The 19,269-nt window shown below is 37.8% G+C and overlaps 2 protein-coding genes and 1 long non-coding RNA gene across 3 annotated transcripts; all 3 read left to right on the top strand.

The window, feature by feature from the left end:
• The first annotated feature begins 209 nt into the window (after positions 1 to 209).
• On the top strand, positions 210 to 4,681 carry LOC106136541 (zinc finger protein OZF-like). Its single transcript, XM_060952996.1, has 4 exons — positions 210 to 456; positions 1,697 to 1,814; positions 2,399 to 2,483; positions 2,914 to 4,681. Exons 1-4 carry the CDS (start codon positions 314 to 316, stop codon positions 4,029 to 4,031), a joined length of 1,464 nt encoding a protein of 487 aa, XP_060808979.1. The 5' UTR covers positions 210 to 313; the 3' UTR covers positions 4,032 to 4,681.
• A 5,108-nt stretch (positions 4,682 to 9,789) lies between these two features.
• On the top strand, positions 9,790 to 16,604 carry LOC132903777 (uncharacterized). The gene is made up of 5 exons (XM_060952839.1): positions 9,790 to 9,873; positions 11,165 to 11,285; positions 14,725 to 14,856; positions 15,755 to 15,892; positions 16,475 to 16,604. The coding sequence occupies exons 1-5, from the start codon at positions 9,798 to 9,800 to the stop codon at positions 16,602 to 16,604; spliced, it is 597 nt and encodes a 198-aa protein (XP_060808822.1). The 5' UTR covers positions 9,790 to 9,797.
• Positions 16,605 to 17,587: 983 nt separating this feature from the next.
• LOC132903790 (uncharacterized) lies at positions 17,588 to 19,230 on the top strand. Its single transcript, XR_009657482.1, has 3 exons — positions 17,588 to 17,662; positions 18,086 to 18,288; positions 19,078 to 19,230. It is a non-coding gene; the product is annotated as an uncharacterized LOC132903790 (long non-coding RNA).
• The last annotated feature ends 39 nt before the right edge of the window (positions 19,231 to 19,269 follow it).

Here is a 19,269-nt window from a genome sequence, read left to right as displayed (position 1 = left end):
CAATAATGAGAAAGAGGATTTAAGAAGATTTGATTCTGAACAAGTATTAAAAAATTGTAATTGTAAGCCTACCCCTCCGGGAAAGAGGCGTGATTTTATGTATGTATGTATGTTTTTTAATCATAGCAATGGCAACACTTACTAAAACTGTCAAGTATCGTTGTCAAGTGTCACCTGTCAAATTTTGTCAAAAAAATCCATATCAGCAGCAGAAGAGACTAAGTAGCGGTACTTGTTATTTTTACGAAAGATTTCGATTTCTTCGTAAGATATCCAAAAAATATGTTGTTAATTAATTAACTAAATCAGCAAAATGTCCTCCGAGTCCGTCACAATCAAGAAAGAGCCCGACATCGAGCCGGCAGTGCAGCAAAATGTGGGTCATAACGGTGATATGTCCCAACCAGAATTTGTCAACATTAAGATCGAAATTGAACCTCATCATCCCGAAATTAGGTATTTAACAATTCAATATAACATTAATTATAAGTCTGATAAGTCGTTTCGCCTGAAATAGTCATAATTTAATTGTAATTGTAAGACTACAGTCCTTATTTTGAAATCTATGTACCTTCACTTATTTGCCAAATAAATTAATATGAATAATTACTTCACTTTCTACGATGACTTACAGCATTCTTGTTTGTATTATTATTGGTGTTCATAAACGCTGTAATTCATCGTGTGCTAGATATTTTATAGAAAATGCCATTGGAGTATATAATAATAATTTGTTATAAGTAAAATATTTTTTTGTTTGGCACTTCTTCACAAATAAATAATGAAATGATGCTCCACAGATTTTCATTAAATGTTAGAAAAATTAAATTTGTGCCCTATGTGCATGTGTTGTTCCCAGCACTTTAGAATAGCACCACTCAATATCTTTCCCATGGATGTTGTAAAAAGCGATTAAGGGATATGCTTTAAAACTTGAGATTCCTCTTGCAGGCGATGGGCTAGCAACCTGTGACTATTTGAATCTCAATTCCATCATTAAGCCAAACAGTTGAATGCATTATATGTGTGTATGTAAAATGAAATATGATTTTTTTTATATGTTCCACAACCATAAAACATAACACATACATATGTTTAGTCTGATTCTATTTTTATAACTGCAATAATTCTCATCAAATTTGGCCCATTGTATTATTCAATAAATTGTAACAGATTTGCTCGAATTCAGTTTTACATTTAAAAACAATTGATAACATGAATTTTTAGAACTATTTTTTTTTTGTTAAAGCCTTTCTAGTTAGTGTAGTTAGTGTAAGCGCTCTCATTCTTTACTCACCTCTTACTACATCCATGTTAAAATACATGTCCTATTTTAAAAAGACTAAATTAATTTAACCATACAGCTAAATGTGGCTTCACAGATTGTTGGCTCTGTCCACCCCGCAAGGAATATAGACGTGTTTATATGTATGTAGTGATAAAATATAAATTAAACACATCAACTGCCTTAAATATATGCCATTTATTTAAGACAATTCTACCATTAAGTTTCAATAATAAAAGCTAAATCATTACGCCTGACAGCTGAACGTGGCCTATCAGTCTTTTCACGACTGTCGACTCTGTCTACCCCGCAAGGGATATAGACATGATTATATGAATTAATTTAAGAATTTTCAAGACTGTAATTTCGTGATAGCTTATACATTTATCTATATATACATATAAATTTCAGTATAAAAACCGAGCCCACATCAGACAACGAGGAAGATATTCAGCAAAACCTGTGGCATGTTCCACCTGCTCCGGTCTCGGTGAAGACGGAGCCACTGGACTACACCATCAACAGACCAGTAAGTGGTTTACTCACCATCTGAAAAGGAGACCAGGGCGCGCCTTTGAACATTCTAATTTATTTATACATACACACATACATATAATCACGTCTATGTCCCTTGCGGGGTAGACATAGCTAGCAGTCTGAAAATACTGAAAGGCCACATTCAGCTGTTAATCTTAATGATAGAATTCCAATTCTAATAGTGACAGGTTGCTTGCCCGTCGACTAAAAAATGTATCTCAAGTTTATAAGCCTATCCCTTGGTCGCCTTTTACGGCATTCATGGGATAACCACGCAAGGGATATAGACGTGACTGTGCGCGCATTATAGCGCTTTAACCGCCGGGTGAAGGAGAGACGAAGGGGAGGGGCAGTCAGCTGGTCGGGCCACCGCCGCCGCCCCACCTTACAGGACATTTGCCAGACAGACGCATTCGCGAACACCCGCATATACATATGTATTTATTTCCCAAATCTGTCTTGTAATTTTAGTCGATTCAATATAATCGTTATTAAGCAAGTCAATCTTTTATTTGTGTGTTCAATCCTGAACAGTGAGTATATGTATGTATGTAATTAAATATATATGTGTTACAGCTACTGCCAGACTGCGTCGCAAGGCCGGTGCAGCTGATTGTCGCGCCCATTATATACGAACCAAACACATCCGAGTCACAGCATGGTGAGTTTATATTTTATTAGAGGCCGCCCGCGACTTCTTCCGCGTGGAAACCCTGTCAATCCCGCGGGAACTCCGGGATAAAACGTAGCCTATATGTTATTCTGGGTCTTCAGCTACCTACATACCAAATTTCGTCGTAATCGGTTCAGTAGTTTTTGCGTGAAAGAATAACAAATATACATACTGACATCCTGACATACAAACTTTCGCGTTTATAATATTAGTAGGATTAATTCAACCCCCATTTTATTGCGTGAAAAACTGTTTCTAAAGCTATTAGTTTTACGCGTGGTAAAAATGGCGTCGCGAAAAATTTTAAGTTTAAATCCGAAAGTGTTATATATTTGTTTTGAAATAAATAAGATTTCACACTGATTAATCAAAGATAAATTTAAAATCAAAGTATTAACAATTTGACTTTCTATCACAGAGGACGAAATCCAGCCGACGCGTTTGCTGAACGGAGAATACGTGTGTCCAATATGTAAAAAGATGTTTACCACCAAAGGTCATGCCCAAAGACACATAGCGCTGCACTCCAGGAGGAGTCACCCGTGCCATTCGTGCGGGAAAACTTTCACTCGCGAGGAGTTACTACAGAAACACGTAGCGACCCAGCACGAGAGGACATACCCTTGCGATGAATGCCCCAAAGTATTCCGAACGTCTTCAAACCTCCAACAACACAAGAAGAGCCACTTGAAAGACAAACCGTACTTCTGCGACAAGTGTCACAGATACTTCGCCATCAAGGCCAACCTGACCAAACACCAGGGGAAGAGCCGCTGCAAGAGGCCAATAGACGAGCCGATACAATGCCACGTCTGCCACAAGATATTCCAAAAGGAGTTCCTACTAAAAAGTCATCTAAGAAGGCACACTAGCGAGAAACCGTACTCTTGTGACGAATGCAAAATGAATTTCAAATATAAGAGTACATTAATTCGCCACGTGCAAATACATAAAGAGGACAAGCCATTCACTTGCGACGTTTGCGATAAACCTTTCACACACCCCGGCCTGATCAAACCCCACATGAGGATCCATACTGGTGAAAAGCCGTACGAGTGTCCAGTGTGCAAAAAGAAGTTCTCACATAAACATAACATGCAGAGACATTCGGTTAGACACGAGAAGGTTAAACATACAACGTGTAATATCTGCAATAAGAAGTTCCCCAAAGAGAGCCGTTTGAAATATCACATGAGAGTGCACAGCGATGAAAAGTTACAGTTTGTCTGTCAGTTTTGCCCGAAGAAGTTCTCTCACAAACAGAACATTGTGAGGCATTACAGCAAGAAGCATCCGGAGCATAGTTATAATGAGAAGTTGACGGACGCTGGGGTCGCTTTGAAAATTTGGCAGGAAGTGTTGAGGAAGAATGAGTTGGTCGGCAAGAATGATATTATGATTAAAGAGGAGAGTGAGAGAGGAGTCGTTGGACAGAAGAGTGAGAAGGGAATGGAGAATGAGATTTTAATAAAAACTGAACCGAAAACGGAGATAGATGTGGTTGTTAAGCAGGAAGTAATCGATGATTTGTATTAGTGCATTTAAATATTTATACGTTGGGATAGGCAGTTGTTACAGATCAAAACTTTCCTTTTTTTTTGTTATACTTTATATTAAAACGTTATGGTGATTTCAGTCACTAGTAATTACTTACATAATATATACATATGAAGTATATAGTGCCGTGAGGTTCAAGGCAGCAATAAAAAAAAAGGACAGGATCACTCCATCGCGTTTACATCCATTCCATCATGGATGTCGTAAAAGGCTGCTAAGAGATAAGCTTATAAACTTGGGACTCTTCTTTTAGGCGATGGGCTAGCAACCTGTCACCATTTGAATCTCAATTCTATCATTAAGCCAAATAGCTGAACGCTATTTTTTTCCAATATCTTTCATATATACACACACATCGCTCAGTTTCAATGGATATGGATTCTAGACAAGATTTTCTCACATTTAGCAAAAACAATGGTCTAGAAAAAAAATATAGTTTATGTTCTAAGTTCATAAATAAAAAGAAAATATATCACAACTTTTTTTTTTATATTAGTGAGATGTCAGATTTTATAAGTCATAGATTTATTATATCTGTGTAAGTATAGACACTGTTAAGTAAATATTTAAAGATTTTTTTTAATGTTCCTGTAAGTTAAAATGCAATATTAGATAAGATTTGTGATAAGGTGTATTTAATATAATCACGTAAAGCGTAAAATATATCTGGTGTGTGTGATTCAATAACTTTTCGGGAGTTACGCATATTAGTTTGATCACTAACCGGTACTCTTACTGCAACTAGATGTGTGACCATGATCGATCCAATACGGGTTAGGCTCCCCTGCAAAGGTTGCGGAGGTCAGACGGGAGTCGCTTCGTGTAAACACCTGACTCACCCAATCCAGGGTCCATGGTCAAAGGCATACCCCGGGCTCCTCTCCAGAGTTGTGAGGATGCGACCGGGACTAAATCCAGGAGAATAATTGTTAAGAAAATGTGTAGAGGTATAAATAAAGCTATAGTTTTCCCCTCAGGTTTCTCTCCTGGTAAGTGAAATCGCAGGATATATAGCTAATTGTACATAAATTGTAAAGATTTTTTTTTTTTTTTTTTTTTTTATATATGTATATATTTGCGATCAGTGCATCCACTTTTAGCAAATGTGTTTTAGGCTCTTGACATTAGAGTGTATCCCCCAGTGAGGATATCTACTCATTCCGATTTATAGGATGTCTTTCCTCTTTAATCGCTTTGTATAGCTGCGGTCTGTGAGTTGCTGTGCAAGTATGTTTGGGTGCTTTACGAGCCTCTCCCGGTACCTCAGGCCGACATTTAGGAGTTCTTCCTTTATTGTAGTAATTTCCAGGTGTTCATGGATTTCTGCGTTCGTAACATACCAGGGCACGCCACTGATGTTTCTGAGTATTTTATTTTGCACTCTTTGCAGGCATGAGATATTGGAGTCAGAAGCACTACCCCAAAGTTGTAGTCCATAAGTCCAGATTGGTTTGAGAATTGTTTTATACACTAGGAGTTTGTTGTCTACTGATAGCTTGCTATTTCGCCCCAACAGCCAGTGGAAACTTCCATAGCGAATGTTTACTGCATCCCTCTTTTTTTTTATATGATCTTTCCATGTCAGTCGTCTGTCTAGGTGCAGTCCCAGATACCGTACACTGTTGTGTTGTGGGAGTACAATATTTTCCAGTTTCACCTGAGGACAGTTGCCTTTTCGTAGTGTGAAGGTGACATGGGAAGACTTCGAAGCACTAGCTTTAATGCGCCACCTTTGCAACCAAGTTGTTGTCTCATCTAAGCCTTTTTGAAGTACTTGTGTCGCCATGGACGGATCTTTGTTACTTGCTAAAATAGCGGTGTCGTCAGCAAAAGTAGCTATTGTGGTGTCCTTTGTCTCAGGTAAATCACTAGTGAAGATTGTATATAGTGCTGGTCCCAGGACCGAGCCCTGTGGAACACCGGCCTGTATCTCATAAAAACCAGAGGTTGCTTCTTGTTCCTTAACTTGAAAGATGCGCTCTGTAAGATAAGATCTTAATATAAGGTAGTAGCTGTGTGGAAGATTACTTTTTATTTTGTACAGCAAGCCCTTGTGCCACACTTTGTCGAAAGCTTGCTGTATATCTAAAAATGCTGCAGAGCAGTACTCTTTTTCTTCCAGGCTTTTTCTGATTTTATCGCAGACTCTATGGACCTGCTCAATTGTTGAGTGTTGTTGTCTGAAGCCAAATTGATGACTTGGAATTGTGTTGCTACTTTCAAGTAGAGGTAGAATTCTCCTGAGCAGAAGTTTCTCGAAAACTTTTGAAAGTATAGGAAGCAAGCTTATTGGTCTATATGAAGTAACTTTGTCGGGAGGTTTGCCATCTTTATGAACAAGGATTATCTGTGACACTTTCCACAATCTGGGGAAGTACTGGACTCTGAGCATACCATTGTAAACGGAGGTTAAAAAGATTATAGCCTTTTTTGGCAGTTGTTTTAGGACATGTTTGGTAATTAAGTCAAAACCAGGAGCTTTTCGGTCTTTCAGCTCCGACACAACGCTCCATACTTCGCGAGCAGTAACTGGTTTCGGTGGTTTATCCATCTGCAGGTCTTGGTTAAGGACCGTGTCAATGTGTCCTGACTCAAACTCTGTATCCTCCGTGTGATTAGGTGTAAACACCCCTGCTAGGTGCTTAGCAAATGTGTCTGCTTTTTCCTGTGATGTCCTTGCCCAGCCATTGCCACTTCGTATCGGAGGTTTTGCAATAGGTGGTCTTTCGTAATCCTTAGTGATCTTCCACAGTGAGTAGTCCGTAGCTTCCGTGGCCGTAAGAGCCTCAAGTTTTGCTTGGAATGTATCGTCATGCCATTTTTGGATCAAATGCTTGAGTACTGTGCCAGATTTATTAAATCGTGTTTTGTCCTCTTTTAGTCTGCTTTGATGCCATATTCGCCGCATTCGCCTCTTTTCTAGCACCGCCGACTTTATCTCTAAGGGATAGTTGGCGTCTTTGTTTTTATTTACTACCTCCGGAGTACTCAACCAGCATGCCTCCTGTATGAGTGTAGTAATATATTTGGTCGCGTTTTCAATATCATCAGGCGTTTTGAGAGCTATTTTCAGTTTTATGTTTTCTTCTATGTGTAGTCTGCATGCGTCCCAATCTGTATATTTATTACACAATGTTTCGGGTTTTTTCAACTCTATGATATTTGCGCTCAAAGTGAGTAACACTGGTGTATGGTCTGATGAGCCATCGTAGCAAGGCTCAGATTTAAAATAATGTTTTGATAGTCCCTTTGTGATGAAGAAATCAACTAGGTCTGGCAATTTGTTCTCATCACTGGGCCAGTATGTAGGTTCCAAAGAGGATATCGCACTGAGCTTATTTTTGTCTACACTCAGTTTTAGTTGTCTGCCTCTGGTACTGGTTAATCTTGATCCCCAGTATGTATTCTTTGCGTTCCAATCCCCTCCAGCAATGAAACGGCTACCTAAAGTGTTTAAGAAATGAGTAAAGTTTGTTTCGCTGATTTTGTGTTTCGGCGGGCAATACACTGCTGAAACAATAATTTTACCAGTTTTGTCTTCAATAGCTATGGAGGAAGCTTGGATGTGATCAGTTCTATAAGGTGGCATTTGGTGATGTTTTAGGCTGTTCTTAACAATCACTGCAGTACCACCATGTGCTGTGCCGTCGGGATGGTTAGTTGTGTAGCATTTATAGTTTGGGAATTTCATAGATGTTCTGGCAGTGCAGTGCGATTCTGAGACAAGCAATATATCTAGTTTGTGTTGAGTCAGCAGTAACTCTACTTCCTGGACATTAGGAGCAAGTCCATTGATGTTCCACGTTGCTAACCTTAATGAGGTCATTTTGTCAGTTTCTCAACTAGTTTAACTATGAGAACCATGAGGGAACTCATCTGTTGGAGGATTAAATCAAATTTTTCAGACTGTGCTATTAATAGTTGCTCTAATTTCAGGTTAGTATCAGGTATCTCTGTATTTTTGGGTGGTCGTTTTAATTTTTCCGCATATGTTTCGTTGGTGTTATTTTTTTCAATGGTATTTGTTATCACATAATTTGTTTCTACCCCCTTTTCCTTAATTGATTTCGTTTGCATTTTTCTGGAACTTGGTATAGAATTTAATTTTCTTGCCAATATTTCTTTATAAACTTCACACCCCTTATAGTTGGCTGGATGTGGTCCATCACACAAAGCACACATTGCTGGCGTATTGCGGTCTCTTTTCTGGCAATCTGATGTTCTGTGGGACTGTCCACATTTCACGCAACGAAAAGGGCGCATACAGTAATTTTTGGTATGCCCATACTGCTGACACCTCTGACACTGTACAATTGTTTTCCTTTTTTTCGGTTCTTCTATAGTGATAGATTGGTGGTAGATATATTTGAGGTCCTTCACAGCCTTGTTGTTTGGTCCAGCAGTAAGGTTAGCAAAGAATGTTGAGGTAGGTCTCCTTTCGGGACCATACCTAGCATTTATAATCTCTCCTGCTACTTGGTTACCCGTTGCTTCCAGTTCCTCTTTTATTATACTTATAGGCGTGGTTGGATGGAGGTTCTTGATAACAATTCTAAATGATCTATTGTCTTTTGGGTTGAAGGTGTGTCCGATAAGGCCATTTTTTCTAACTAAGGTAATGAGTTTTTTATGTGTGTCTGTATCTATGGTACTTATTCTTAATTGGTTTTTGTTAATAATTTTATATGAGAAACTTTTTTTTTCAGCTACTGTTTCTAGAAGCTCAGTGAGTTTATTAACGTCTTCAATTCCATAGAGGATAATTGGTGGTGGCTTTATAATTTTGGGTAGTGGATCGTCATCTGTTAAGTCAATCGGAAGTCCAGTAAACCGATTATAAGAGGCAATATTTTCATTAGGTGGACTCGTTGAAAGCTTCCTCTTTTTGTTCCTGTGAGAAGGTACTCTCTGCCATATTGGTGGGCAAGGTGGGTTTACTGACTGAGATGCAGTCACTCCTTCAATGCTTTTTGTATTAACTCCTTTGGGGTTGCTGCCTAAAGAGTTAGATCTTGGTCTGGAGATAAACAGGCTAGGATGGAAGGCTTGTTGTACCAATACTTTGTTGCCAGTAGTATTCACTGACACAGAGGCCTGGTCACCCGCCCCTGTGCAGTTATTGGAATGAGTTGCATTTATTCCTGACTCTGTATTCTGCTCATCTTTTCTCGGTGGTGTTCTATTTATTGAGCTTCTCCTTGCAAATGGATCTTCTTGCATGCGCAGCGAAATTTTGCCCCCCCCAGATACGGTGGGGCTGACCGGGACATGCCCGGTGAGGGATTCTCCGGCACCGCCGGTACCCTCCTGGGGTTCTGTTTTAGATCTCGCTTTCATTGCATTAATTTGAATGGGTGGGTTACACATGACGCTTACCCAATCGATAACGACATGGTCACATTTTTAGAGGGGATTTAAGTCTCAAGGCTGGTGATGAGCCTCTTCTAAGTAAAATTACCTAGGTGAATGGTTATACCGCCACTGACTCGGTCGCCATTGCCTCGTCTGTTATCTAGCAGGGGGCACCACGGCAGCCAGTTGGTCGCCGCCACCATCCGGTGCGTGCAGGTGAGGTTGACAGTTGGGCCGGATAAGATGTTAGTTCCGTTCTCCCCTAACCCCCCAATTTTAAAGATAGACTGAATTTATTTATATATAATAAGCTCTGTAAGTACGTGTCTCTTTGTTTTTCGAAATAAAGTAGTACCTACATCATTGTCAAGTTTGTTTTATTTCACAATAGAAATGCTGCCAGCCTTCTGGGCACACTGCGGCTGGTCGATGTTATCCAAGGACTGCACAATTTGTCAATTTAATTTTGGTAAGTAAACATTTTTTTATTATGTAGTTTCAGTTCGTATTCATTCTGACTGTAAAAATTTTAAAATATTAATTTATTTAAAACTATTGCACAAAAAAATGTTCGAAGGGCGGACTTAATGCCGTTTGGCATTCTCTATCAGTCAACCAGCTGACCAAACAGAAAAACTTTTTGAGTTAATATTGTCGTTATAATGAAAAAAAAAAAACAATTATTGTAATTTTGATAAAAACAGAATAATGTTGAAAAAAAGTGAGAAATGGTATACCTACCCCACTATGTTAGAGTGTTGTAAAAAAGACACCTACCGACTGTTTCATATAGGAATTTATGATTGTTTAGGATATTTATAAATAAAACACCAAAGAGTAAATTAATAAACACATTCGAGCTTCGCTTGCATGATGACGCAATGCCCAACTGATTTATTGTCTTGTATGGCCGTTACAAACTGTTGGTCTATCTCTCTTGACAATGACATTGACACTAATATGACACACCGACTTAAAAAAATGGTGGTCATATATTTTTGACCTAGTTATATGGGTTCTATTTTTTTTTTCATTTTATTCAAATCTCTAAGTAAAATATTTGGTAGGCTTTTGGACCCAAACTTATAATTTTTACCGTAAATAAGTCACCCACATTAAAAATATTAATTTATGAATGAACGTACGACACTATAATAAATGTAATTTACCAACTTATGATTTTCACCTAAATTCTTAACATTTCCAAATAAACAACAGAGAAATCAATTACATTTCCTAATTAATTTTATATTTTTATTGGTCATAAACCGAAAAGTAATTATTCTACTGTACATCCTATCGCTTGAAATCTTCCATTGACTTTGAATTTAAAAAAATGTAAAATAAATAAAAGTTATAATGAAGGTCATATGTTTTATGCTTTTAGACATGTTATTTCTTGGTAAGGTTTTTTTGTATTATTTTTAAATTAAATTATAATTTTACAATAACTAATTAAAACACCTTATTCTGAAACGTATCTCCGACAAATGAATCAATCAATCAATGAATCTTTCTGAATCTTGTGTGGGGTTTAAGATTAAGTGTCTAATGTCGAGATGGAGTGGTCCTATTATTTTTTATTGGTGCCGGGAACCACACTGCATTCTCAATTCTATCATTGTGCCATACAGTTTACTTCATGTGGTCTTCCAGTCTTTGCGAGACCGTTGGCTCTGTCTACCCCGTAAGGGATAAAGACGTGATTATATGTAGGTATATATTATGTGCCCGCAATTTTGTTTGTTGTTTTGTTTCAGTCCATTTGTTTCCCACGAAATTGGGGTTCCCCAACGATGTCGTTGAAACTTTGAGGCCATATTATTACAAAATATTAAGATTTCTCGTAAGACCCACTACGGAGAAAAACCAGGGAGTAATGTAAGTTCTCTGCAGATAAACAGACATACTTACGTACATATGTATATGTAGGTAGTCACGTTAGACAGAGCCAACAGTCTCGAAAAGACTGAAAGGCCACATTCAGCTGTATGGATTTATTTATGATAGAATTTAGATTCAAATAGTGATAAATTGCTAGCCGCCTACAACAGGAATTGCATATCCCTTAGTCGCCTTTTACGGCATTCATTGGGAAGAGATGGAGCGATCCTATTCTTTTCTATTGTTGCCGGGATTCACACGGCATTATAAATGTTAAACTAAGTTTGATTCTCTTCACACTCAGACCACTGAGCAGATTTGCATGAAATTAGCACTTTTATATGTAAGTAGTAGTGTAAGTAGTACAACTAAATCTAAAGGGAATACTTAGACGGTTTGGTCATGTAGAGGGGATGAATAGAATAGAATAGAATAGATTTATTTTCAAAATTGGATACAAGGTATCACTTATTGACGTCACATAACTTAAATCTAATTATAACTACTACCGCTTCCAAAGCGCATGTGTAGAAGAAGCGGCGGAACAAACTACACTGCAGCATTATGAAAGCAGGTTGACTAAGCAAAATTACAAGGGAAGTGTGAACGGGACTGGAGTGGAAGGCCTAGACGAACGTATCTTGATCAAATCAGGGACATTTACAAAAGGTTAAGTTAAGAGTGCAAAAGCGAAAGAAGTATGCAAGGGTCGTGGTAAGTGGAAAGACGTAGTCTCTGCCTACCCCACAGGGAAAGACGCGTGATTTTATGTATGTATGTATGTCTATTACTTATCAACCCGGTTAAATTTATACATACATACATATAATCACTTCTATATCCCTTGCGGGGTAGACAAAGCCAACAGTCTTGAAAAGACTGAATGGTTCAGCTATTTGGCTTAGTGATAGAATTGAGGTTCAAATAGTGACAGGTTGCTAGCCCGTCGCCTAAAAGAAGAATCCTAAGTTTTTAAGCCTATCCCTTAGTCGCCTTTTACGACATCCATGGGAACAAGACGGAGCGGTCCTATTCTTTTTTTATTGGTGCCGGGAACCACACGGCAAAATTTACACGGTACAATTACGGTACGGCACGGTAAAATTTATAGATTTGTAGATGGCGCTAAATTCGCGCGGGCGAAGCTGCGGCTGAAGTGAAAGCTACGTATGCTAATTAAATGTAAATAAAGTTAGTGAGTTATTGTTTAACTAACATACAAATAAATTAAAAAATTAAGAGTTATAATTAAAAAGTTATAGTTAATTTTATAATGTCCTTTTTTAAAGCCAATCGAAAAGAAAGAAATAAAATTTATTACATAAGTTATTTAAAAGGAAAGTCGTGAATTTTTTATCTACATCCCCAAGAGAACAACATTCAAATGTTTATAAACAGTTTATTAATAAAAAGGTTCAAATAAAAAAAAAGTGACCACGCGCTCAAACTACCTACAACACAAACAAAAAAAAATTGTAACGTGAAACGCCCCGTTTCAAAATAGATCCGCTAGATGGCGGTGTATGAAAATGAAACGCGCTATGGTTTGCGTTTGGAATTTGGTTATAGTTCAATGTTAGTTCCTCCGAATCAGGTCAGAGTCGCTTCAAATGTGTAAAAACCTGACGATGTCTAACGACATCGTACTTTTTGAAATGGGGACGCCTATTCGCGTAGTGCATCCCCTATATAATGATATAATATAAATATTATCAATCGTAAATATAATAACCGTGTGCCGTGTGGTTCCCGGCACAATTACAAAATAGAATAGGACTACTCCATCTCTTTCCCATGGATGTCGTAAAAGGCGACTAAGGGATAGGCTTATAAACTTAAGCGATGGGCTAGCAACCTGTCACTATTTGAATCTCAGTTCTATCATTAAGCCAAATAGCTGAACGTGGCCATTCAGTCTTTTCAAGACTGTTGGCTCTGTCTACCCCGCAAGGGATATAGACCTGACCGTAGAATTTATGATCAAACGTAATTAATACCTTCGTAATACATATTTTTAAACATGCGTACGTTCGCGCGAGTTTAGTATAGTTTACGGGGTAGACAGAGCCAACATTCCTTAATAGGCTGGAAAAGGCTACCTTTAACTGTTTGGCTTAATGAGGGAATTGTGATTTAAATAGTTGACTGCTTGCTAGCTCATCGCCTAAAAAATGTTTATTAGTCTTTTGAACCTTTATTGGTTAGATATCAACCCACTTATCGCCTTGGTTAATTTAATTTTCATTTATTTTTAGCTTTTTAGTGTTTTTGAAGTCGGTTGTATACATATTTTTACATACTTACTAGTCACGTCTATATCCTTTGCGGGGTAGACAGAGCCAAGTCTTGAAAAACTGAAAGGCCACTTTTTAGTTATAGTACATATATTTTATTAATTATTGTTTGTGTAAGTACATTTGCGTAATTAGTGCTTAACACTTGCTCTCATTGTCATTCAAAAAAATAAAAAAAATTGAAAACCGACTTCAATAAACAATAAAATGTAAGAATTAAATTAACAGTTCGTCGTACCTAGGCGATAAGTATCTTACCTGCCTACTTACATAAATTTTTGAAGTTTGTGCTCTCTTAAATACAAATTAGTAACACCGAGACAATATACCTTACAAAATTTATGTATCAATTACTGAAATATTGTACACAATATACCTACCTAATTTTCGTCGAGATGAAAAATGATGTAGATAGGTTAGGTTCCAACACAGAATTCGATTAGGGATCGAATCACGAATTATTAATTTTTTTTTGTGTTTTTAAGTCATATACTGTTAAAATTTTTATTATTTACTAGCTGTGCCCGCGATTTCGTCCGCATGGAATAATTTTAGGCATCATTGAAGCCCTCAAGGATGAATAATTTTCCCCGTTTTTTTTTCACATTTTCCATTATTTCTTCGCTCCTAATAGTTGCAGCGTGATGTTATATAGCCTAAAGCCTTCGAATTCAAATCTACTACCTGTAGATCCTGAGTTTAGCGCGTTCAAACAAACAAACTCTTCAGCTTTATGTTATGAGTATAGATATAGGGATGCACTAGTCAAATAGGCGTCCCTGAAACAAAAAGTTGATGTCTAAAGACATCTACAGGTTTTTCACATTTTTAAAGCGCCACCTGTTTTATAAAAAGCGACAGTAAAATATAATCGAATTAAAAACAGAAACCATAGCGCGTTTCATTTTTAAACAACGCCATCTAGCGGATCTACTTTGAAATACCACAATGCTGTATATTGTTTTTCAAATTTAACTAGGTTAATTCGCTATACCTAAAAGTTTGTATGACACAAGCAAGATGTCTCACGTAGAAGTAAAGAATGCCCGTTTTTTTAAATTTATTTCTGTATTTTTTTAAATAGATAACATTAACTAAGTATAAAATTACATATACGTATAAATTTATCCAAACTATTTCAGAGCGGAAAAAAGTTTAGAAATACGTCCGTCAAAATATTCCGACGCTGAATCGAAAATGATGAAACTCCTGGAAGATGCCTCGGACGCGGAGAGAGAAAATAGTGAAACCACACTAGAAAAAGTCGACGAAAGGTATTATACATAAAGCGAAATTTCAAGATTGTTTCAGTAGATCACACGAGAAGATGGGCAAAAAACATATAAACAAATTTACTTTTACATACATACAAATGGTCACGTCTTTATTCCTTGCGGCGTAGACAGAGCCAACAGTCTTGAAAAGACTTGTGGCGAAATCTGTAGATCTTAAATGGCGAAGGGCCACGTTCAGCTATTTGGCTTTATGATAGAATTAAGATTCAAATAGAGAAAGGTTGCTAGCCCATCGCCTAAAAAGTGTTTTTTACTTTTATAATACTCGTATTAGTTAAGGTTGGTATGGTTGGGATCAATATAAGGTAAGTACTTATGATACATACATACATATAATCACGTCTATATCCCTTGCTGGTTAGACAGAGCCTTGAAAAGACTGCATGCAGAAAAGAAGCTGCATGACTTAATTATAGAATTGAGTAGTGACAGGTTGCTAGTCTATCGCTTAATAGAAGAATCCCAACTGTTTTTCCTTTAGCCGCCTTTTACTATATCCATAGGCACGAGATGGAGTGGTCCTCCTCTTTTTTTCATTGTTGCCGACATACATACATATGGTCACGTTTATATCCCTTGTGGGGTAGACAGAGCCCACAGTCTTAAAAAAACTGATAGGCCACGCTCAGCTATTTGGCTTAATGCTAGAATTGAGATTCAAATAGTGACAGTAGGTTGCTAGCCCATCGCCTAAAATAGAATCCCAAGTTTGTAAGCTTAACCCTTAGTCGCCTTTTACGACATCCATGGGAAAGAGATGTAGTGGTCCTATTTTTTTTTGTATTGGTGCCGGGAACCACACGGCACACACACACCACACTAATGATTTCAATACGAATAATAATAATAAAACTGTATGATGAATATGTTTTTCCAGGCTGAGGCGGTTCAACCCGGGGGAGTATTCACAGCAGGAGTTAATGGCCATGATGAAGAAGAAGCAGAAGCTGAAGGAGAGCTTCGCCGATCACGCGCGGAAACCATATTGGGTGGGAGGAGACCAATTGTTTAACAGGTATCCATCCATAATATTGATTATTGACGGCCTCTGTGGCGCAGCGGTAGTGCGCTTGTCTGTGACACCGGAGGTCCCGGGTTCGAATCCCGGCCAGGGCGTGATGAGAAAAGAACTTTTTTGATTGGCCTGGGTGTTGGATGTTTATCTATATATAATAAGTATTTATTATAATATATAGTATCGTCTACCCCGCAAGGGATATAGACGTGATTATATGTATGTATGTATGTATATAGTATCGTTAAGTTAGTATAGTTAGTAACACAAGTCTCGAGCTTACTTCGAGGCTAACTCAATCTGTGTAATTAGTTCCGTATATATTTATTATTTGTTCAAATTCAAATTCAAACTTTTATTGTACTTTTGTATTTTGAAAATAAATGTATTCTATTCATATTCATCCAACGTGCATAAGAGATTGCCGTGTGGTTCCCGGATCCAATAAAAAAAAAGATTAGGATCACTCCATCTCGTTCCCACGGGGTAGACAGAGCAGCCAATAAACCTATTGGCTGACTGTCTGCTCTGTCTACCCCGCAGGGGTTATAGACGTGATTATATGTTTTTTTTTTTTTACAGGACTGTCCAGCACAGAGAAATAAACACGACTCTCGCACGTGGCACAGACGTCGCAACACAAACCTATTCTTTTAGTAAGTGGGTTAATTTTGTAGGAAGGGCATCGTACGTTGATTTATTTAGACTTTAAACTAATGTGGCGTGTGGTGGTGCCGTGTGGTTCCCGGCACTAATGGTTAAAAGTATAGGACCACTCCATCTCGTTCCCATCGATGTCGTAAAAGGTTACTAAGGGATATGCTTATTAACTTGGGATTTTTCTTTTTGGCGATGGGCTAGCAACCTGTCACTATTTGAATCTCAATTCTAAGATCTAGCCAAACAGCTGAACGTGGCTTATCAGTCTTTCAAGACTGTTGGCTCTGTCCTAGCAAGAGATATAGACGTGATTATATGTATGTGTGTATGTACAAACTAATAAGATTGACAAACCTCTTCTTAATTTAATTTTCAATGAGCAATGTAGAGATCATGCCTAACTCAAAAATTTTATTTTAAATCCATTGTTCCATATTAAAAGATAAAATATTTTTATATTAGTTTGTAACGACTGAATTAAAATGACTGGAAAAAAAGCGGACCGTCTCCAATCGATCTACACCTTTTTTGGAGTCGGTTAAATTTCTAATACCTTCTCCTAAGTGAAACAAACAGTTTCTGAAAACCGCATCAAAATCGGTTCGGCGATAATCGAGGATAGATATAGAAACTTACAGGTCAAGCTGAGAATCCTCTTTTTTGAAGGCGGTCCAAAAATATTCTGTATGAGTAATTTAATAGTATGTATTTAGAGAAAATATTTGTAACTAGCTGTGCCCGCGACTCCGTCCGCGTGGAATAGTTATTTTGGGCATCATTGAAGCCCTGATCCGGATCATTGAAGATCAAGGTTGTTAATTTTCCCCGTTATTTTCACATTTTGCATTATTTCTTCGCTACTTATAGTTGCTGCGTGATGTTATATATCCTAAAGGCTTCCTCGATAAATGGTCTGTTCAACGCAAAAAGAATTTTTCAATTCAAACCAGTAGTTCATGAGATTAGCGCGTTCAAACAAACAAACTCTTCAGCTTTATAATATTAGTATACATGTATATCTGTTTGTCATACAAAAAAATGATGTACCATTCCAGTTCCCACAACTTGGAGTCCCGATTGTAATCAGCATTGCTCCAAATTTTACACCAGGTAAGAGATCTGCTCTGTAAAATTATTCTTCTCACATCTCAAAGACAGTTAGGCCACATTCAGCTGTATGGCTTAAAGATGTGAATTGACATTCAAATAGTGACAGGTTGCTAGTCCGTCGCTTACAAGAATCTCAAGTTTATACATACATATATTCACGTCAATATCCCATGCGGGGTAGACAGAGCCAACAGTCTTAAAAGACTGATTGGCCACGTTTATTACGACGTCTTTTACGACATCCATGGGAACGAGATGGAGCGGTCCTATTCTTTTTTTTTGTTCATTAGTGCCGGGAACCACACGGCACTGCCGAATACCACCCAGCAGTAAGCAATAAATAACAGATTAACTCGTAAGTACATTTCAGAATAGGCCTAGTATGCACTACTCGGCAGTATACATAACAGATTTACCTTTCAGAATAGGCCTAGTATGCGCTCAAAGATGGGTGGAAAAACGCAAGGAGACTGTGACCTTTGACCTCTTCGGCGTGTCGTGGCTGACCTTCGACTGGCTCGTGGGGTGGTGGTTTAACAACCGCGATAGGCAGGACATCCTGGAATTCCGCCAGTTCAATAATATTTGCGACATGGAATATGAGAACTGTAGGAATTCTACGCACAGTGAGTATCTATATGACGAAGTGACTTTACAGTTAGTCCATAAATATATATACATACATATGGTCACGTCTATATCCCTTGCGGGGTAGACAGAGCCAACAGTCTGGAAAAGAATGAATGGCCACGTTCAGCTATTTGGCTTAACGATAGAATTGAGATTCATAGTGACAGGTTGCTAGTCCATCGCTAAAAAAGAATACCAAGTTTGTAAGCCTATTGCTTAATCGCCTTTTACGACACCCATGGGAAGAGATGGAGTGGTCCTGTTCTTTTTGTGTTGTTGCCGGGAACCACACGGCACTATATATATATATATATTGTTAAAATCTCATATAAATACCTATATTAATCTGAACAATGTATTCTCTCGTCCACATTCTATTCTAAGTTTGGATATTTGTGAAGTTGACGTTGTTGAAGAAAATGCTGCAGAGCAATTTGTTACCGCTTCTTCTGCATTGACGCCTTGGAAGCGGCAGTAAACTTAGTTTCAAGTAATTTATTTGACGTCAACCAATGTTGTGAAACTAAAAGTATTGACAATTATTAAGCGATATGAAATATCCTATAATAATGAATAACAATTTTGAACTTAAATTAATTGACGGGCCTTATGACACCGGAGGTCCTGGGTTCGAATTCCGGCCAGAATTCGTAGGTAGCTGAAGATCCAGAATAACATATAGGCTACTTTTTATCCCGGACTTACCGCAGGATTGATAGTTTCCATGCAGACGAAGTCGCGGGCGGCCTCTAGTCTATCATATGTATATATTTTTATCGTTTCAGACCCAAGCTGGTTCCCCACACACTTCAGTCATTGCGACGGTAGCTTCCATGAACCCTCGTTTATCAAAGCGAACATAATTAAAGCAAAGAAACTATTGGATAACAAAGTAAACGATAGCACACAAATATGGGATTGATATCGTGTGAAATCTCGAAGCGTGTGAAAAATGCTTTTTTATAATACATATTAAT

Source organism: Amyelois transitella, chromosome 30, assembly GCF_032362555.1.
Source record: "Amyelois transitella isolate CPQ chromosome 30, ilAmyTran1.1, whole genome shotgun sequence".
NCBI classification, from domain to species: Eukaryota; Metazoa; Arthropoda; class Insecta; order Lepidoptera; family Pyralidae; genus Amyelois; species Amyelois transitella.
This window is presented reverse-complemented; position numbering and strand designations above follow the sequence as displayed.